The sequence below is a fragment of the Mauremys reevesii genome, linkage group 18, assembly GCF_016161935.1.
Source record: "Mauremys reevesii isolate NIE-2019 linkage group 18, ASM1616193v1, whole genome shotgun sequence".
Classification (NCBI taxonomy): Eukaryota; Metazoa; Chordata; order Testudines; family Geoemydidae; genus Mauremys; species Mauremys reevesii.
In genome coordinates this window covers 16,997,750-17,019,060 of record NC_052640.1, presented here as the reverse complement: position 1 = coordinate 17,019,060, position 21,311 = coordinate 16,997,750, and the positions used below count along the sequence as shown (strand labels likewise).

The 21,311-nt window shown below is 37.8% G+C and overlaps 1 protein-coding gene across 3 annotated transcripts; it reads left to right on the top strand.

The window, feature by feature from the left end:
- Positions 1-52: 52 nt before the first annotated feature.
- Positions 53-20,672, top strand: CDC45 (cell division cycle 45). 3 transcript variants are annotated; one of them, XM_039504919.1, is made up of 19 exons: positions 53-375; positions 3,927-3,986; positions 4,319-4,411; positions 5,026-5,163; positions 5,864-6,007; positions 6,937-6,992; positions 7,594-7,642; positions 8,645-8,706; positions 9,377-9,427; positions 10,438-10,557; positions 11,035-11,166; positions 11,563-11,661; positions 12,186-12,347; positions 12,544-12,682; positions 13,156-13,239; positions 14,517-14,635; positions 16,345-16,421; positions 17,251-17,317; positions 19,285-20,672. In XM_039504919.1, exons 1-18 carry the CDS (start codon positions 340-342, stop codon positions 17,313-17,315), a joined length of 1,686 nt encoding a protein of 561 aa, XP_039360853.1. In that variant the 5' UTR covers positions 53-339; the 3' UTR covers positions 17,316-17,317; positions 19,285-20,672. The 3 variants fall into 3 exon arrangements, with proteins under 3 accessions (XP_039360853.1, XP_039360851.1, XP_039360852.1); XM_039504917.1 differs by having other exon boundaries at positions 53-390; XM_039504918.1 differs by lacking the exon at positions 19,285-20,672 and adding an exon at positions 18,892-18,910 and having other exon boundaries at positions 53-390.
- Positions 20,673-21,311: the final 639 nt, after the last annotated feature.

The following is a 21,311-nucleotide window of genomic DNA, read 5'->3' as shown; positions in this document are numbered from 1 at the left end:
GGGGCTGATTTTGCCCATATCAAAAATGGCGCTGTACACGGCCGAACAAAATGGCGGTCCCAGGAGGACTTCGTACGGATTGGCCCATCGCCCTGCTCAGTGATCACCCTAATCGCTATGTGGTTGGTGGAGGGCTGAGATGATCGCAAAGCTAGTCCAATCAGCACTGTAGAGATAGGATGTAGTGGGATTCTATTGGGTGGTGGCCGGGAAGCTGAGACCAATGGGAAAGGACGTGATTTGGCGCCTGCTTTGAGTGTGGCGGAGAACGGAGCGGTCGCCGCTGCTGCAGCCATCCCGCCACTGTTCTCAGCTCCCGGTAGCGGCCCGGTCTCGGCTATGTTCCTCTCCGACTTCCGCAAGGAGTTCTACGAGGTGATTGCGGCGCAGGTGAGCGTTCTCCGGGCGGGGAGCGGGGCCTGCCTGCTAACCCCTCGCCCACGAAGGGGGAGGCCGCCTGGCTAGATTGGGGAGGAACCCGCGGCTCCCTGGTGCTCCAGCCCCGCGCCTTCCTCCCCACAGCGCTTTGCCACTGCGGGCCCCGGCGCCCCCGTAGGCCGCTCCGCACGGCCCAGATAGGGCGGGACTGTGTCACCCAGGGAGCGGCCACACGGAGCCGGGGGCAGAGCCCCGCTCCTGGGCTGGGCATTGCCCTGCTGTGACTGTCAGCTTCATGGCCAAGCTGTGGTAAGCGCTGCCCCGGCCCCCTTGAGTCCCCCACACCCGGGAGAGCGCGCAGCCCAGCACCCTGCTCCTCCCCGCCCGCTGCTGGCTTCACACCGAACTCCACAGAGCAGGTAGGTTTGCTTTGAACACGTGGCTCCGTAGCCCTCGGTGGGTTAGTGGAATAGGAGTCCCCAGCTGGGTACATCGCAATTCAGAGTGTGCTTTGCTTTGCTTTGCTGCCTGGGTTTCTTATAGTGCACCCGGATCAGAGGCTCTACAAGTGGCAGAATCAGCGACAAGGTGTTGGGATGTTTTGAGTTGGTGATATGGACATAGCGATCTCCGGAAGACAAGGAGCTGAAGCTGTTACCTGGGTCTAGCTAGCTGAGATAAACCCCAGGTGGGGAGTATAAGATTGAACACAACTAGCTATATGAAAGTAAAACCTACCAGTGCCTTGTGTCCAATAGGATTTTACATTGAGTTAGCTGTCTTGATGTAAAAATGCATCTTTGTTTTCAGTGAAGACATAGGCCACAGTACAGGGTTAGCTCCATGTAAGGTGCCTTGCATCGACTTAGCTGTGGAAATGTCTTCACTTAAATTTGGCTCCTGGCACCCACTGATGTAAGTGATTCTCTATGCTGATTTCATAGTATCACCTCCCTGAGTGTCAGGCATAGAGTCACAGTTGATGTAATTAGATCGATACAGTGTCACTGCATTGCTTACATCAACAGTTATGACTTTCAGGAGCCGTCCCATGGTGTCCCGCACTGACAACACAATCAATACAAACGCTCCTGGTAATGATGTCCACCGCTGATACAAGGAGCCAAGTGTGCACACACACAAGTGATTTTATAACTGCAGTGGCTGTATGCCAACCTAAATTAGATTCACATAATTTTGTAGTGTAGACATGGTCAAAGTCTGATTGCACTGAGAGATCTTCAGTGCTATAAAATGACACTAACTAGTTCATGTACACTAAGCACTGTTGAGGATTGTCCTTTTTTGTTGCAGAATATTGTGCTGCATTAAATTAGGATTCGAAATTACTTATTTGAAAGATACACTTAGATTGCAAAAAGTTTAAAGAATAATCTTGTAATAAAATTAATTTACAATGGTCATAAGATTACCAGCTTCTGATAAATGCTTAACATAATTTCAGACTAGTGAATGTTAAAAATGTTAACATGTTAATCTTTACATTTTGAGATACAGATTTTAAGATACAGAAAAACAGATTTATTGAACTTTGTCAAAGGGTCGATAAATCAGATGTCAAAGCTACTGTCTGTGATAAAAGAAAGATTCCAACTAGAAACTGGCAAGCCTTTTCACAGTGGAGACCTTTTTCTTATGAGTTATTTAGAGCTGCTTGTTAAATCTTTCTTGCAAAAACATGATATTGCTAGAACTTCTTTGAAAATCACTGTAGCATTAGTTGCACAGACTTTAATTCTATATTCCATCTCTGTTGGGCTTTATCTTGCAGGCAGCCTTCCATGATGATAGGGTTAGTGTAGATGGGCTTCCAGCCTTTTTAGTATCAGTTTGTCAAACTGTGGTCAGAGTACGTCTAGATGATAAAAAAGTAAAAACATTATTGGGCAGCCTACATTAGTTCTCACACCAATGAAGCTGTGCTAGTGATTGTCCAACTTTGGAAGAACTTAAGAAAAAGTTCATTGTGGTCAGCACTTAAAAGAACAGTGGTGATGTTTGAACTAAACCATGCTCACCTTGAATATTGTGTCAAGCCCTGTTTATGCTACAAATTTTCCCAAGTGCTGACACTCTATTCAAGATCTTACTGAAAACTAGGGTTGCTTACACCATTGTGTGGATTATATATACATGGGAGGGGAGGGATAGCTCAGTGGTTTGAGCATTGGCCTGCTAAACCCCGGGTTGTGCGTTCACTCCTTGAGGGGGCCACTTAGGGATCTGGGGCAAAATCAGTACTTGGGCCTGCTAGTGAAGGCAGGGGACTGGAGTCAATGACCTCTCAGGGTCCCTTCCAGTTCCATGAGACAGGTATATCTCCATATATTAGAGGGGAGGGGTAGCTCAGTGGTTTGAGCATTGGCCTGCTAAACCCAGGGTTGTGAGTTCAATCCTTGAGGGGGCCACTTAAGGATCTGGGGCAAAAATTGGTCCTGCTAGTGAAGGCAGGGGGCTGGACTCAATTACCTTTCAAGGTCCCTTCCAGTTCTAGGAGATTGGTATATCTCCAATTATTACCTTTATTACTTTAACTATGGATAAAAACTGTTCTAGGATTGAATGTTTTTGAACTTTCAAAAATTGTGCCCTTGCAACATAGGCCAGCATAACCATGTTTCCTGAAATGGTTAACAGGAAGAGATCCTGGACATGGATTCAGGCTATGATAAGTTTGTAGCAGAGACAAGGTCTGTGCGATGTAACTTAAACCCTTTTGTGTTGCTCTGAAATGTAAAGGGACAGTGTCAGCTTGAAAATTTAAAAATTAGTTTTTTAAAAAAATAATTTTTTGATAGAGCCTACTGTAAGTGACTATTCTGGGAATTGGGGAAATTGGCTAAACACAAGAAAACGAAGTCTTGTGGGAAATGTCCTCACTTCACTAACTGGTCTTAAATGTTAATTGTAACTGAAGGAGCAATGTTTTCACATGGATAATGGGACTCTTCAAGTTGTTAGTGTTCCTTCAAAAACAATCCTGATTTAGTTCCCTATGCTGCAATGATCTCTGTCCAGACAGACCCCCACTGATTTAAAGTGTCTGTGTGCATGGATTTGCCCACATAGAGCTCATTGCTAGATAAGCCTTTACTGAGCAACCCAATACAGTTAAACAAGACAAGATGACATGTTTGCACAGGTTTGTTTACTCTCTGCAGTCTGTTGAGTGATTCTCCTAGGCTATGCTAACAGGCTAGATTAATCAGAAATAAATCTGTCTTTTGGAGACGTTAATATGAAACGTACCACCTGAAACAATTATCAGATACGGGACATCAATGATAGATTCCTCTTTTAAAAATTACTATCCACTTGTCTAATTGAGTACGTTATATAGATAATGGTAATATGAGACTCTCATCCTTACTTTATTTCTTTTGTATTGTTTGTTGTATTGAAAGATTTTAAATTTTACTGGTGGAAAATGATGCTTTTGCAAATGACCTAGTATGCCTACATTTCTAGGCAATAGCAAGCCATATGCACTAATTTATATATTAATACTGTCTTCAATTTTTTTTCAGCGTGTTCTTCTTCTTGTTGCTTCAGATGTAGATGCATTATGTGCTTGTAAAATACTCCAAGTAAGTTTGTTCATTATAGTTATGTAGCACGACGGGGGAGGGAGGGCACATTTAAAAGATGTATACAGCACTATGAAAAGTGAAAGAAATTTTTATAAAATTTGTTCAGTTTCAAATGTTGTAATTTTTTATTTTCCTAACTTTTTTTACTAATATTTTTTCCTAACATGATACTGAGACTTGATAATTCATGCCTAAATATTTTATATAGAAATATAGTTTGGGATACTTTTGATGTACCTCTAAAGAGCAATAGGAGGACTTGGATGAGCCAGAGTTACAGTAGTTGCTGCTGTTCTTCCTCATCTGTTAAAGCCTTTCTTTCTTTCTAGGCTTTGTTTCAATGTGATCACGTACAATATACACTAGTCCCGGTATCTGGGTGGCAAGAACTTGAAACTGCATTTCTTGAACATAAAGATCAGGTAAAAAAACATAGTGCATAGAGCTTTCTATATGATCCTACTATATAGTTGTCATTTTTAAGCACACTTTTTCCTTAGATATGAAGCTAAGTTTTAGGCTGAGATTTAAGAGGCTGCCCAAATAACATTGGATAAAGTTAAATATACAAGAGACAAATGCGTGGCAAGTTCCTACACCTTGTTCTGCTAATGTGCTATAATTCTGGTTTAGCAAATACTTCTGCTATTTTAGATATGGATCACTTCTAAAGAGAACTGCCAAATGCATCCTAATGTGGTGGTTTTATGAGGTGGGCCAAGATAACACAAGAAAACTGATTTCACTTTTGATCTATATAAACTAAATTTAAACCCATCTTCAACTATGAAAGGTTAGATTATTAGCTGTCTTAGCAGTCTCCACACCCCAAACCCCAGCACATTTTCCTTGTATGCAAAACTTGTTTCTGTTTTCCCTGAGGTGTTGTAGATTAGGAGTCTAAAGTAAATGGGTACAAGAGAAAATGCTTTGTAGGCAGAATAGTTTGCAAAGCTTTGTTTGTTTGGGGGGTTTGTTAGTGTGGAAAACAAACTATCCTCTAAATTAGGTACGATATATTGTTTTTCTTTCGCAGTTCCAATATTTTGTTCTTATAAACTGTGGTGCCAACGTTGACCTCCTGGAGATCCTGCAGCCTGAGGAAGATACGTTTTTCTTTATTTGTGACACCCACCGGCCTATCAATGTAGTGAATGTTTACAATGAGACACAGGTAAATCAAGCTGTTCAACAGAATATGCAATATCCTGTACTGAGCTAGGTGACCTACCACTCTTCTATTCCTTTCAACATAGGTAACTTCCACAGTGCTAACAGGAAAGCAGAAAACAAATTAATAATAACTTGCAGTAGTAGTTTATATGGTCAAAAGGGGGAAAATCTGCTTTCCCCCAGTAAAAGGTGCCTGTGGTAGCTGTTATGAGTTTCACGGAGATGAATGTAAGTTCTGTACCATTGAAGAGAACATATTACTGTTAGGTTGACTTCTTTTAGGATGTAGAATGTATTATCTCAGTAACTAGTGACATCATATTAAATGAAGAATGCTGACATTTTGTTTATAGTCTAAAATTACTTGGTAATGTTCCTTAAAAGATGTGCTTTGTTTTTACATTGAAAGTCATTATAATTCCAGTTTGTTTTGTAGTGCTACACTTACCTTGTCTTAATACCGAAGAATAAACATATTTATCTTAAGTCATATGGATACAGTGCCATTGTTCTAGCCTGTGTATATGGATGGATTCTAATAGAGTTACATTTTGATGCTCTAGTATGAGTAGATCAAAGCAAGAGTGACTGGATTAGTCTGTTATACTAAAAGGAACAAGTGATGTACATTTGTGGGTTGAACAATTATTTCAGTTGTTAAAATGAGCTATTTTATTTAAAATACACTTTGTTGTTGTTAGATTAAGCTGTTGGTTAAGCAAGATGATGACCTTGAAATTCCTGCCTATGATGATATCTTCAGAGATGAAGAGGAGGATGAAGATGACTCTGGGAATGAAAGTGATGGATCAGAGCCTTCAGGGAAGCGCAAACGATTTGAAGAGGTGTTTTTCTTACAGCTTTGTTGTGAAAAGGGAGAAAAATCCATACGCGTACCCTGATGTAGTTCAGGAAATATGATAACACCATTTGGGTTTTAGGGGCAAATGAAGCCTAAACAAAAGTCAGTGCTGCATTAGAAGATCAAAAGGCCTAGACACAAGTTTTAAAAAAAACAAGTTGAAAGGATACTCTAGCATATCTCCAGACAAAAAACTTTAATGTGAAGTTCAGGTTGAGAGTATATATCAATTTAAGGATAAAAATCTTTACAAAAACTTCATAGTTAAACAAAAATAATTTAAAAAACCAGGACATTTAGAGTTAATGTTAAACTCTCAAGAATCTGAACATTTGAATATATAGAAATTCATAGATTGATAAAATATTCTTAATTTTGCCCTTGTTCAATGCCCTAAGAAAAGTTTAAAGAAAACAACCTCAGAGTACCTCATCCCTTAGTCTGGGAGCAGGTTGTTTGGCTTTTTAAAATCTTATAGTGACCTCAAAACTCAACACACATGCTTTACTCTTAGTTGCGCATTAGGTGTTCTGTCTTTATGGCCAGGGCACAGACTCTTGATCAGACAATATATCTAAGGCACCTTCCAGGTCATGTGAAAAGATGAGGGCACTTGGCACCTTGAGGGATCAGGTCCTGTAATTCTAAATGCCAGCCAGTTTTCATAATATAATTTAAAACCTTCCATCTTACAAAATTATAATATAAATAACACTATAAAGAAATGGCACCTTTCTAATCTTGTTTCTGCAGAAACATTTTGAAAATACTTCTTATCCTATTAGGTTTACTAAATATTTATTTTGACAAAGCCTAAAAGTTGTGGGCCTAAACTGACTGGATTGTCACTTACCTTTTGAGCAATTCTTTTCTTTGACCATCTTATGTTTTGGTATCTAAACCTGTCTGCAGGATATTATGGAGAGAACAATGAAAAGAAGACAGAGGAGAGAGTGGGAGGCACGTAGGTAGGTGTTAGTATTCTTGATGTTGCTTATACTTTTTTTTTTCTCTCCCTCCCCTTTTGATAGTAATCTTCACATTGAGACCACAAAAGTCTGTTCTTTATTGCTAGACCTGCAATAATGCTGCAGTTCACATTTCATTCAGAAATTGGAAGGTAAAAGTTGTGTAAGTCATATCTAGCAAGTAATCTTGCTACTTTGTAGTATAGCTGTAAGTTTATTAGATTAATAATTTGTAAACTTGCATTGTATGTACCCTTTATGTCATCTATCATACGACCAGATCCTGCCCTGATTTGCTCCCTGTGCAATCCTATGTGTCAATGGGATTGTATAGGTTGCTAATCAGGGAAAAATGTGGATGATATAATTTGATGAGATCGCTTTTAAAATAGAAGCTATATTGCAGTCTTGTAAATTTCAGTGTTACAAAAGCATAACTCCTTTACCAAAAAGAGCTTGGTTTAGCACTGAGTTTGATTTCATATTTGCAATACACTAATTTTAAAACAATGTAATTGCTACTTTACTTTTTTACTTCCTTATGTAAGGAACTTGAAGCAAATCTTGTTACTTAAGCAAACACTTTTTCCCCCCCTTTTAGACGAGAAATTCTCTTTGATTATGAGCAATATGAATACCATGGGACCTCGGTAAGTATCAAGTGCTGCTTGCTGTAAACACTAAACTACCACAAAGAAAGTGTCCTCCTGCAATAGGAATACAGTATATTCTTTGACTTATTTATACTGCATTAAGTGGTTGTTGCATTATGTTTCATTGGTTTACTGCAAGGTGTAACAAATAGCCTCTATGGTATATTCTCCTACCTATGCCTTTATTAATCAGTTCTGAGTTTTGGGATTTCTGAAGTACCTTTTGGCATTCAGAGATGTAAACCAGAAATGGCTGTGCTACAGAGTTTCTGGTTTACAACGTGCCAATAGTGGGTTTCCATGAGTTCCCATCTTTGCACCACTAGTGAGTGTCACCTTACCACATAACAGTCTTAATGTTAAAATACAAAAATTGCATCCCAAAGTACTTCACAAATTATACGTACAGCAGTGAAGTGCAGCCACCTTTGGGTTGAGAGCCAGCAACCCAACTGATGCATAGCATGCCCCACAATAGAGAAGAAGGAGAAATTTTGGCTGACAACAGGTCAAAGAAATCCCTAATAATAAGCTTTCTGTTGTATGGGATCTTTAATGTTTATAAAAAAAAAACATACAGGGCCACACATGCATGGAACTCAGTTTATTTTTTAGAAAGAGAAATAAGGGTTGATATGACCTTGCTTGGATTTATTCCTCTATTTTCAAGGAAAGTAGGTATTTCAAACCCAAAGTTTAGATTATTGAGCTGTTTCTTCTCAGAACTAGCATATTATCTATCAATTATTTTAAATCTTGTTGTTAAACGCAATTTATATATAAACAGAGAAGGATAATTGAGTCATAAAAGGCACTTTTTGCCCTTCTTCCCAGTTTAGGGAGTAAGAGACTAAAATTCAGATTAGAACCTGTCTGTCCTGCAGAAGCTCTGCTACTAAGCTGGTGCATGAGAGATTTTTCAAAAGTGTTCTGCTATTTTTTTTCCTCCTAATTGTCAGGTTTGTTATGGCAATTCATCAGTCCTCTTTTCTCTTGTAGTCTGCCATGGTGATGTTTGACTTGGCATGGATAATGTCTAAAGACTTGAATGACATGTTGTGGTATGTAGTCCAGTTGTGGTGTCAATGTTCATTATTTATAGTAATAGTACCAGCTAATTCCATAGTAAAATCTACAAAAATCCTCAATAGTATTTGTATCTAATGTGTGTGCATGACTTTTTAATTTTATGTTGGAGAAAAATAGTCTTAGGCTTGGAGAAAGGTACTTCCACTACAAATTGAACTGTTGTATTTCAAAAATTTACTATGTGGGACCACTGAAATTATTTCTGTGGCTATGTATGTAAAGTATCTTGTCATGTAAAAATACAGCTGCTTTCCCATGTGAACATGTTCTGTGATTTAATTTAGTTCAGAAGTGTTTGTATACCTGCTGAACACAGTCCTTCTAAAATGTCCACACTAGAAGCTACGTGAATAGCAGCTGAAATGAAATAACCCTAGTGAATTCGACCTCCCCACAGCCCACCCGACCAAGAGTCCGCTGCTGAGCCCACTCCGCCACCGCGCCACCTCGTGGTGGAGTACCGAGGTTGGAGTCGGCCGAACTAGCGAACGCGCTAGAGTTCCACTCGAACTCTCAGAAGTCATCCCCCACCCCCGCTCACCAACCCTAAACGTAAGTGTAGTCATAGATATCTGTTCTTTCATGTATTTATAGTCTCTTTCTACCTGACTTTTCTCCTCTTCTCCCCTCCCCATTTTTTAGGTGGGCTATTGTTGGGCTTACAGACCAGTGGGTTCAAGATAAAATCACACAGTAAGCAAGCTGTTCATCCATTTTTATTTAATAGCTAATATGTATCAGGGAATCTGCATGTTAATGTACTCAGCAACACGAGTCAGGCTATTGTATTAGTGAGTGAATGTGGTGTACGTATTATTCAAACAAATTGTATTTTTAATTGAAAAAAACATTCAAACAATAGAAAACATTTCTAATGAACTTTATTTTCTTCCAGATTATTCATTTTATAAAATGATCACTGCTAATATCTCGTAGAAAAGTAGTGCTTAATTGTGGCTAATTTAAAGATGTCTGTTTTTACAGTAGCTTCGTTAACGGAAAAATCCCAGTATAGTCTATAGTTTTGAAAATTCTCTTGCTTGTTTCACTTTTTAAAAGCTTGAAACATTTTTCTCTAATTCATTGTTTTTTCCTATTTTTCTCCCGATAGCCACTGAGTTTCTGTATCTTGCATTGTACACAATTTTGATATGTATGATAGATTTCAGTTTGTGTATTCTGCTCTTCCTACACCTACCTGCATTCATCTCTATTTTGTGAGGTTGAGAGTAAATTTAGTAACTACTTTCATTTTTGTATGTTATATTGCAATAAATACACTTCTACCCTGATATAACGTGACCCGATATAACACGAATTCGGATATAATGTGGTAAAGCAGCGCTCCAAGGGGGTGGTGCTGCATGCTCCGGTGGATCAAAGCAAGTTCGATATAACGTGGTTTCACCTATAACGCAGTAAGATTTTTTTGGCTCCCGAGGACAGCATTATATCGGGGTAGAGGTGTATATTCGTTTTGATTTACTTTGTATACTACCAAGTTTTTGTTTTTTTGGGGGGGCGGGAGCTGATCACTAAGTGGTGCCAATTTAAAAAAAAAACAACTTTTATCTTTTCATAATAAGATTTCATTTTTGTGAAGCTGGCTAGCCAAGGTTTAAGTAATAGGAAATAATTTTGTAGTTAACAAGACTACAAGTACCAAGGGAAAGAAAAATTACTATTTTTTTTTTCCTTTAAAGAATGAAGTATGTGACTGATATTGGAACTTTACAACGTCATGTGTCCCGGCATAACCATCGCAATGAAGATGAAGAGAACTCCCTTTCTATTGATTGCATGAGAATAGCATTTGAGTATGAGTATCCTTATGTCTGATCTATAAATATTAAGGGTTAAAAAAAACACCCTGATTTGACAGACTGAAGGCCTAATCTAGGAAAAGGAATCTTATTAAGGTTCCCTATGAGCTAAGAATTGAATTGGAAGAAACAGATGCTTGAATGACTTATTGCAGGTGAATCCCTGTTCCAATATTTGAGCATAACTCCAGCAACACAATCTAACCTTCCAGAGCTACGGAACTGGAGTACAAATGCAAACCCTGGAAAAATAGAGGATGGGGAGGGAAATGACAGCTACACCAGTTAGTCCTCACTGTGATGATGTTCTTATGCACATCTGGAAATCTTTATTTCAGTGAGGTGTAGTTAATGTAGATTTAAATAGTATGTGTGGGGAGGGAATAATAAACAATTGTTAAGTTCATTACTAATTTGTAAATATAAATATTATGCTCTAAATCACTATTTTTCCCTAATTCCTGTTAATGTCCTCAGTCTGCGCCTGGCTCTTTATCAACATTGGTCCCTATTTGAAAGCCTCTGTAACACTTGTTATACTTCTGCCAGTCTCAAACTTTGGTCTGTACAAGGGCAGAAGAGGCTTCAGGAGTTTTTTGCTGACATGGGGTGAGTTATAAAGATTCGTCGGGAAAAGGGAATACTACATTGTACTTTTCAATAAGGAAGCATATGAAAAATATTCAGGATATAACAGTAAAGATTAGAATTTTGAGGTGAGTGCTTATGTTAAATATGGAAATGTTGTTATGGCCACAAAGTGGATTGCCCTTCCATTGCATTACTTCTGCTCTGCTGACACTACTGTACTCATTAGTTTTAAGATATGTGCTTTTATTGGACAGTAGATATATGAAGTGACTCTTGCACATCCACTCATCAGTGTTTCAGGTAGATGAAGATGAAGAGCTGTTGAATGCATTCACTTATAGGGCAATCTCCTTTCCATTAGATGAAGACATGTTTAACTGCATGTTTAAAAAATGACTTTTTCCCATTTTGTAGTTTGCCTTTGAAGCAGGTGAAACAAAAGTTTAATTCCATGGACATTTCCTTAAAGGAGAACCTGCAGGAAATGATTGAAGAATCTGCCAGCAAATTTGGGTAAAATCCTATTTCTGTTAATTAAATTTCTGTCAAGTACTATTGTGTATTAGAAATATTACAAAGCTTCACAACACCCATATATATATATTAGACTATCATACTGATTGTACAGACTTGTAACCTGATGCTGAGGATCTGACTTTACAAGATGCTTAGGCTCCTTACTTCATTTGACCAATTATAGAAGCTCAGCATCTCTCAGAATCAGGCTTTGAGAGACTTCCTGATGCTACCGCATCAGGCATAAATCCAGAACTTCTGACTCCTAGTGTTGTGCTCTAACTATTAACATGCAGTTTAGTAGTTTACTAGCAGTTTAAAGAGGATGCCACCACTTGTTTAAAAAGACATAACAATAATGCTAGATAGGAATAAGACTAGTCAGAAAAGTTAATGGGAGATTTACTCTTGTGCTTCTAATTTCAAACTTCTTAATGGATGGCAATACATTTTAATAGTATCATATAGATTATAAGAAGTTTGTCATAACTTCTCTCCATTGATTTGGTCCGCTTTTACAGGATGAAAAACTTAAGAGTACAGACCTTCAGCATTCACTTTGGTTTTAAGAACAAGTTCTTAGCAAGTGACATCGTCTATGCAACAGCTTCTCTAATGGAGAATATAGAGAAAGATGAACCTGGAACTGATAATTTTATCAAGGCTTTGGATAGTCTTTCCAGGTATTGTGCATATGTTTTCTCCCCTCTCACAATTTTTCTTAATCATTAGTTATGAAAACCATGTTAAGTTGATGAAAATGCTTCTCTCAGAAGATTCAAAGCAAATATCCTTATGATTAGTATTTAGAAATAACTCCATTTAACAAGAATTTTCTTTTTATGTGAAAGTATTTCTCTTCTCCCTGTTCCATTATAGGAGTAACCTGGACAAACTGCATCAAGGGCTGGAACTAGCCAAAAAACAACTTCGTGCCATTCAGCAGACTGTAGCCAGCTGTATTTGCACCAATCTTGTAATCTCTCAGGGGCCTTTTCTCTATTGCTATCTAATGGAGGTCAGAATTATGTACTTGTTCCTCCTCATTTGACTTCTTGTACTGTAACTGTCACCATTGGTATGTCAAGTAAATATGAAAGCTTGATCAGAAAGCCTGGAAGAGCTTAGCTTTCTATATTGCACTGATTTCGAATCAGCCTATATTGACACCCCTTCTCCCCCTGACTTTTTTCCCCTTTTTAAGAATGAGTCTTGTCATGGTACTGTCCTGATATTCAAGTAAGCAAGGCGATCAATCCTTCTGGAGTTTTGCCTTGTAAAAATTAAGGCAAGGTTCCTGAGGGATTTTTATATGCAAATGAAGAGCACTTTTTAAGTAGAAACAATTTTTTGTTAATGTTTCTAGAGTGTCATGAGTTGTTTTTTTTTGTTTGTTTGTTTTTTTTGTTTTAAACTGCTATTCATCCTAAAGATGAGCTAAGGATGTTATCTCTTGTTTAGGTATAATCGAGTTAACTTTTCTTTTCCCAGGGCACCCCAGATGTGAAACTGTTCTCCAAACCAGTGTGTCTGTGCCTGCTCAGTAAATATTTACTCAAGTCTTTTGTTTGCTCTGTAAGTAAATCAAAGGATTACAACTGGCTAACTCTTGCTCTGAATTCATAGTTATAATTCTTCTGTGGATTATTTAAGAAAAGGATCACCGGATAAAGTATTAAAATATACAAGTTACTTTTTCAGTTAACTGAATGGTTAGGTAATATGGCACCAATGTACAGATGATGCAGTGTGGAAGATTCCAGTTTGCAGACCTGCTTAACACTAGTGAGAGTTTTTCATCTGAGATGCTGACATTCAACAATAGAGGGAGATCATAGTAATTAAATTTAAAATTGTTATACCTTTTTTAACAAACTTACTGTGGCAGAAAAATTAGCTTAAGTTTGTAACACTGAAAACACTGAAAATGCAGGATTGATTAAGGTATCTAAACACCTGGAACATTCTAATTTCTTTCTGTAAATATATATTTAAAATAGTAAACCTCTATTCACAACAAACCAAATGGTCATCTTTTAAACTATATAAAAGTAGTACTCAATTCAGATAAAACACTGGGCTTAGTATTAGATTAACCTATCACTCAATTAGTGAACATTCTCGTACTGTATAAATAACATTATCGTGAGCAATCTTCACTATGTTCATATGTTACTTCTCTTCTGAAAATTAGACTAAGATCCCTACCCTCCAATGAGTTCCACGTGGACCTACTCCTCTATGGAGCTAGTTGCAGGACTGGAGCTTTAATCAAAGCTTTTTTTCCTAAGGGGTTGTCTTCCTAATTTCTTTAGATCCCAAGCTCTCAACCAAGGTGACTGTTATGCCCAGAGTTATCAGACAGAGTTATCAGTGCGACAGGATGACAATCTCAAAGTTAGCTGCCAAAGAATTATGTCTAGGGATTTATGTCACACTGAACACTTGATTTAGTGGAAAAGACATTCCTACAAAATAGCCAAAATCCTTAAATCACTCACTGACTTTGAAGAGCTTAATTAAAGAGGGTAAGGTTATCAAAGTGCTAACCTGATAAAAATGGCAGTTTTATCTTTGATAAATACAGATCAGATAACTTTCCCAGGAGCTCTCTACTACTGCAGCCCTGTGGAAGGGTGAAGGAATACCACACTAATGAGGAAGGGAGTGTGTTTAGTGGAGTTGAACTTACTTTTCAAGCTTAGTGTCTCTTGTATTATTTTATAGAAAATTAACTTTGTGCAAAATTTTGCACTTATGCAGAGCACACATTTTACTTTGCATGCAGAACTGAAGGTTGATTGTATCATCTTTGAGCTCGTTGTCTAACTGAGGGACTTTCTGTCTTCCAGACAAAAAACAAGCGCTGTAAGCTGCTGCCGCTGATAGTAGCAGCGCCGATGGATGTTGAACAGGGTACAGTGATCATGGTGGGAATTCCTCCAGAGACAGAAAGCTCCGACAAAAAGAAGTGAGAGTGTTTTTTGTTTAGTATCCTTTCTAAATGACATCAATAAGCTTAGCCTATCTAAGATATATTTTTAATGCCAAATGTTTTGATCCCAATGTTAGTTTTAATGATCAATTGTACACATTTTAAGTATTTTGCTATGGGAATTTAGTTGTAACAGTGAAGTACCTTTCACAGGCCTGAGGAAGAGCTCTCTGTAGCTCAAAAGCTTGTGTGTCTCACCAACAGACGTTAATCCAATAAAAGATATTACCTCACTCACCTCATCCCTTGCTATGGATATGAAATATAGGCACACGTTTCCCCAATTCCTCCTCCTCTTTTTTTTTTTTTCTGATTGGTTTGTTCATTTACCTTTCAGTAATGTTTAAATATAATAATCCCAACTCTCCATATAAAGTGATGAGGTCTAAATTAGCTGTTACCACTCAAGAAAGAGATCTTGGAGTCATTGTGGATAGTTCTCTGAAAACATCCACTCAATGTGCAGTGGCAGTCAAAAAAGTCAACAGAATGTTGGGAATCATTAAAAGGATAGATAAGACAGGAAATATCATATTGCCTCTATATAAATCCATGGTACACCCACATCTTGAATACTGTGTGCAGATGTGGTTGCCCCATCTCAAAAAAGATATAGTGAAATTGGAGAAGGTACAGAAAAGGGCAACGGGTATGGAACAGCTTCCATATGAGGAGAGATTAATAAGACTGGGACTTTTCAGCTTGGAAAAGAGATGACTAAGGGGGGATGTGAGAGATCTATAAAATCATGACTGGTTTGGAGAAAGTCATAACACAAGAACTAGGAGTTGCCAAATGAAATTAATAGGCAGCAGATCTAAAACAAAAAAAAACAAAAAAAGGAAGTACTTCTTCACACAATGCACAGTCAAACTGTGGAACTTTTTGCCAGAGGATAGTGTGAAGATCAAGACGCTAACAGGGTTTAAAAAAGAACTAGGTAAATTCATGGAGGATAGGTCCATCAGTGGCTATTAGCCAGGATGGGCAGGGATGATATTCCTAGCCTCTGTTTGCCAAAAGCTGGGAATGGGCAACAGGGGATAGATCACTTGATGATTGCCTGTTCTGTTCATTCCCTCTGGGGCACCTGGCACTGGCCACTGTTGGAAGACAGGATAACTCGACTAGTTGGACCTTTCCTCTGACCCAGTATGGCTGTTCTTATGTTCTTATTATTTGTCACACTGTTAAAAAAAAAAAAAGTAGTGGACGTTTTTTGTGGCTATACTTTTTGTGTAGGTCCTGACATTTTTCAGTGTGCTTACAAATTATATTCAGGCTGCTCAATCACTGGGCCATTTGCGGATCCTTTTTTAAAATTACTATCACAGTCAATAGAATTAAATCCTGCTAAAGCTCAGGGTTTGCATGGGAGGAGTTGTTATATGAATATGGCAGGAGTTTTAATCTTGACTACTTTTGAGGTTTTCCCCTAATTTAAATTTTTAATCTGCTTCCTGGGAGACAAAGCGGGTGTTGGCCACAGTGACTAATTGGACCCCAGGCACTCTGGACTGTTGTGACTGCACGCTTGTAGGATATAATGTGCATTGTCCAGGAAGGATAGGGTGGAAAGTGGATATTTTGTCTTCTCTGTAACATTTGGAGTGTTAGAAAAATGAATGTTTGCTGCTAATTAATGAGGTGATATTCCTAATGTGTGGGTTTGGTTTTTTTTAAAGCTTTTTTGGGAGAGCATTTGAAAAAGCTGCAGAAAGCACAAATTCTAGGACTTTACATAACCACTTTGACATGTCTAGTAAGTAACTTTTTTTATCTTTTCACATCCACATATTGCATTTGACAGGCAAATCCTTTAGGGGTCAGTGTTTCTACTGTTTTAGACAGGAGAGTCCCTAAAAGATCTCAGTCATTCTACAAAGTGGCAGTTCTTGTAATTTTAATATATAGATAGATGATGAGATGTGGTGTGCTTTAGAAGCAGGCTGCAATATAACACAATCCAGATTTTAGTACCGGGGCACTTCTTGAATTGGCATCTTGGTGTACTGAAAGTATAAAGACTGCTAGCTGTAAGTGTGCAAACCTCTTAATTATTATTGAGAAAAGTTGAAATATATTTTGCCTGGAATGACAATTTTTACCTGAATTGACTTGGAGCTCTCAAATGTAACCATAAACAGTTATAGTTATGTGCTAGTTTATGATGTAGGTTTATCTGCATCAACATTTGTTTTGAAATACGTTTGGTACAGCCATTTGAAAGAGACATCAGCACAAAAAAGATTTCGCACCTCCTTTTTTTAGGTAACACAAAAAGGAGTAGTATTCTGGAATACTGTTTTTGCAAAGAAAGCAAAATTTAAACTCTGAAAATTACGATGTGGGTATTTGCTCTGCAATGTCTGATGTAAACCTAGACTCTATCAAGCCCACTGAATTAAAAATGGAGACCATATTTAAAGGATGAGAATCTGGAATTCTGAATTTGCTCAGATCTACTATATTACCCAGATTTCAAAAAGAGAGAAATAATTTGATTAAAAATATTAGAATATAATCCCAGAGTCTGAGACTTGGTATATCTGCAGTTGACTCCTGTACTAATAAATCTTTCATTATTTTAGTAATTGAACTGAAAATGGAAGATCGGAGCAAATTTCTGGATGCACTTATTTCTCTCTTGTCCTAATGGTAAGTGTGCGTGAAAGGAGAATTAATTCTTGAATGTGGTTTATTGGTAGGATGTTCTCAGATGATGCGGCAAATTTTAGTGAAAGTATAAATTGTAGATAAGCTACAATTTCAAGCAAAGCCAACTCGTTTTCCTTTTGAGTCTGGGGTCTATCTACCCCAAAAAAGATACTATAAGTTGAAACTTGCCATGGAATGCAGGTGTCAGAAATAGTTCTTCTTAAAATTTATTTAGTTGTGTTTTTAGATTGTACAAGTCCAAATGAATGGATGATTTTAGTTTAGACCTGTTATTTTCTACTTACTATAGTCTAACTGCTATTACACATGTATATGAAGTTCCTTAAAAGCACACAATGCCTTCTGAAAACATTAACAAATCTGTTTTAATCCAGATGGAACACACAAGCTGCATGCGTGGTTTTTTTTGTACACAGTAGCAATTTTTCCCTGAAAGACTAACTCAAGCTCTTCCCATCTGTTAAATAGCATTTCATCTTTCATTAGTTTATTTTGTGGATTTCTTTTGTTTTAAACTAAAGCAAACAGACTGTTTAAGTTTTGAAACACTGACAAGAAGCCAGGATATTCAAAATGAAGGTTAATACTCTGTCCTTGACTCATAATTTTTTAAAATTATCTTTAATCCTCACAGCAGTTTTGAGTTCAGGACAGAATCCTGGCCCTAACAGTGCATTTCCTGGCTTTGAAAGTTTGTGATAACCTTAACATTATTTAAACAAAGTTTGCATTTATTATGACCTGCATCCGTAATATTTAGGTTGTTGTCTAGAACAAAGTTGGGACAATGTAATACTTCACAGGAGGTCATTACAAAGGTGTTCTCTAGCGGTCTTGTTAATATACCAAAATAAGACAGGATATTTGTAAATAAATAACATATTCATTTCATATATTTTTTTAAATAATCAGCTAAGAAGTCTGCCTTGTAGTTCTTTCTGCACTAGCAATCTGTATTTCATTCCATTGTTGTTTTGTTTCAGTTTAGATAGATAATGTCTATTTTAGTTTTTCATTAAGGCTGGCCTACACTATTAAATTTTCTGACTCCTGAATCTAGCTTTCAAGAACTTAGTGTTACCCAGAATGGTTAAAGGTGTGACAGCTGGTATGGCTGGGGCAAACCTAAACCCTTGCTCTCCTTTGTAATCTTTTTTTGGTAATACTTTCTCCCCATCCATATTGGCCTCTACTGGACAGTGCAACAGTGTTAGCCACAAAACAGTTGAAAATCAGTTGTTGAATTGTTTTGAGGCAGGCCAGATTTAATAGTGAATTGTTGTCACCTCTACTTCTTGAATAGCCACAATTCCTCAGTATTCTGAACCCTTTTTATAAGAGTTTTTTTTGTGCAGCTTTTGTACTGGTGTGAGCCTAACCTTCTTGAGAGAAATTTTATTAGTGTGCTAAGTGGCTTTGGAACACACATTTGGAAGTATGTGGTTGGTTGGATCTCTAGAAGTGTTTAAAAAGGACCTTGGAAAACTTTAATCCCAGGAATTGATCCTTATTATACAAGTGTGAGGTAACGAAGTATTATCCCCATTTTATAGATGTGGAAACTGAGGCATGAAGTTAAGACTTGCCCAAGGTGTTAGTGACAGGAAGGGTCATTCATTGTCCGGAAAGACTTCTGGGTTTTATTCACACATCTGTCAGCCTGCATGTCCTTCAACAAGTACCAGAAGCACTAATAATTTCCTACTTGTTCAAAACTTTGGACCAGCAGATTACCAGCTGCTCTTGGGATCTGTAAGGCAGAGTGACTAATTGCTGGCCTCCCAGACTGCTTTCCCTGCCCTGCTACACTTTGCAGACTGGCAAAAAATATCACTGAAGTCTCAAATGTTGTCTTCATTCATGGTGTTGCAATTGTGATGCTCCATCTTGCTGTCCTTCATGACATACTGCAACAGGCTTCGACTTAAATCTTCTTTCTCTCATAGGCAGACAGAAGGACGTCGCCCTTGGCACGTGGGTGCTGAGCACTCTTTGTAAAGACCCTAGTCTCCTGATCTAGGAACTAGTTGGACCCCACTGGTCCAGATTGTCATATGAGTAGGAGCAGAAAGACTACCTGTAAACTGCATTTCTATCACCAAGCATTTGACAATCTGGAACTCTCCTATGCCTTTCTGTGTTGATACAGATAATAAGTTTAGGGTTTTCTAAAAATTCACACTCTACTGAACTGTTGTTGTTGTTGTTCAATTGACCTTTTTTCCTAAGTGCCTTTTTAAAAGCTAAGGAAGAATTCATCTGAATAAAATGTATATAGAGGGAGTTCAGTTTTGTGGGGAGAAAAAATCTTGCATCCAGGAATTGGTCTCTACCTAGCAAGTTTGAGTAGCAAAGGAAAACCTATTGGTCCAGACTATTAAATGCTTTGTTGCAGAAACCTGATTTGCAGGTATCAGAAAAACTCCTTTTGAGTTTCTAGTATATACCTCTCCGAAATCAACTTTTAATACATGTCACCAGCAGTAGCTCTGTATAGTTTTTAATTTCTAAAAATCTCTGTTCTGTGAGGCATGGATTTAATTTGGAGGTCTCTTTAAAATCCAAATACTAATCAACCACAAGTACTGGAAGAGAACCTGTACTAGCAATATAGAACAATTGTTCTTTGACAGCATTCCTGTTAATAGCATCTCCCGAAGAGGTGATTCCTGTATCAACACCATGTCCTTAGCCAGTCACTTTGATACTGCAGTGTCACTTTTAAAATGGCTTTTGGAGTGGCACTTCCAATGGGTGTGCTATTATGCATGGACTATAGTATTTTAGATATGGACAAGTTAGATCAAACCCATCCCCCGTTAGGGGACGATCTAGTTCCTCAAATAGGGAAGGTTTCAGTTCTCATATAGAACTGATGTTGCACTTGATCTTAGTCACACAAAATGGTTGTCAAACCAACTGAACTCCCCCTTTTCAGCCCTCAACAGTGTATTGTTACTTTAATTTCTAAGCAGCGAATGAATTGTGAAGATATGAACAGTCTCTCACAATGTCCCATATATTCAGATCATCTGATACAGTCCTGAATAAAACTCCAAACTCTTGTATTACACAAAGTACCACTTTATTAGATGTATTCTGTGTTTCTGTGTTGTGTTTAGATTATTGTACATTTTAAGAAAGGGTGAGGTTTTTTTCCCCCTTTTTTCAGTGTCTGCCTGGATTCCTTACACGTGTGATTTTATTTGTCTTTGTGTATTATATTGACTGTGTAAATGTTTTGTTACCTGAATTTTACCATATGTTGTATAGATTTTATATAGATTAATTTTTAACTAATGGGATTTTAAATGTAGCCAATGCAAAATGTAGCCAATGCAAAATTTTTATTGTATATTTCTACTGAAATAAAATAACTCTTGTTGTTATTTTATTAAATAGTCTTGTTTGGTCAATATGATCCATGTGCCAAATTGTAATAGCCATAGCACTTGACTGCATATCATCAAATGCACTTTTTTTCTCTTGCATATTTAATAGGTTACACTGTGCCATGAGTATAGTAAAAAAGAACAGGAGTACTCGTGGCACCTTAGAAACTAACAAATTTATTTGGGCATAAGCTTTTGTGGGCTACAGCCCACTTCATCGGATGCATAGAATGGAACATATGGTGAGGAGATAGGGAAGACTCTCTCTCTCTCTCTGAAAACACGCTACTCTGAAACATGAGTATAGTGTTTTCCTTTTCCTCACCTTCCGCCACCCCATCCCAGCATACTTCAAGTGATGCCTGTGATGCAATGCAATGCTTAACAGTATACTGTCACTTCATTAACCAGCTAATTTTCACAGCACCTCTGATGTAGATATCCTCACTTGAAGCATGGGGAAACTGAAACACACAGAGGTGTTGTGACTTGTTGCTATGTAAATCAGTATTGGAGCCAGGATTAGAACATTGAATTCCTGGATCCTAGTGTCATGCTTTAGCCACTGGACCATATCTCTT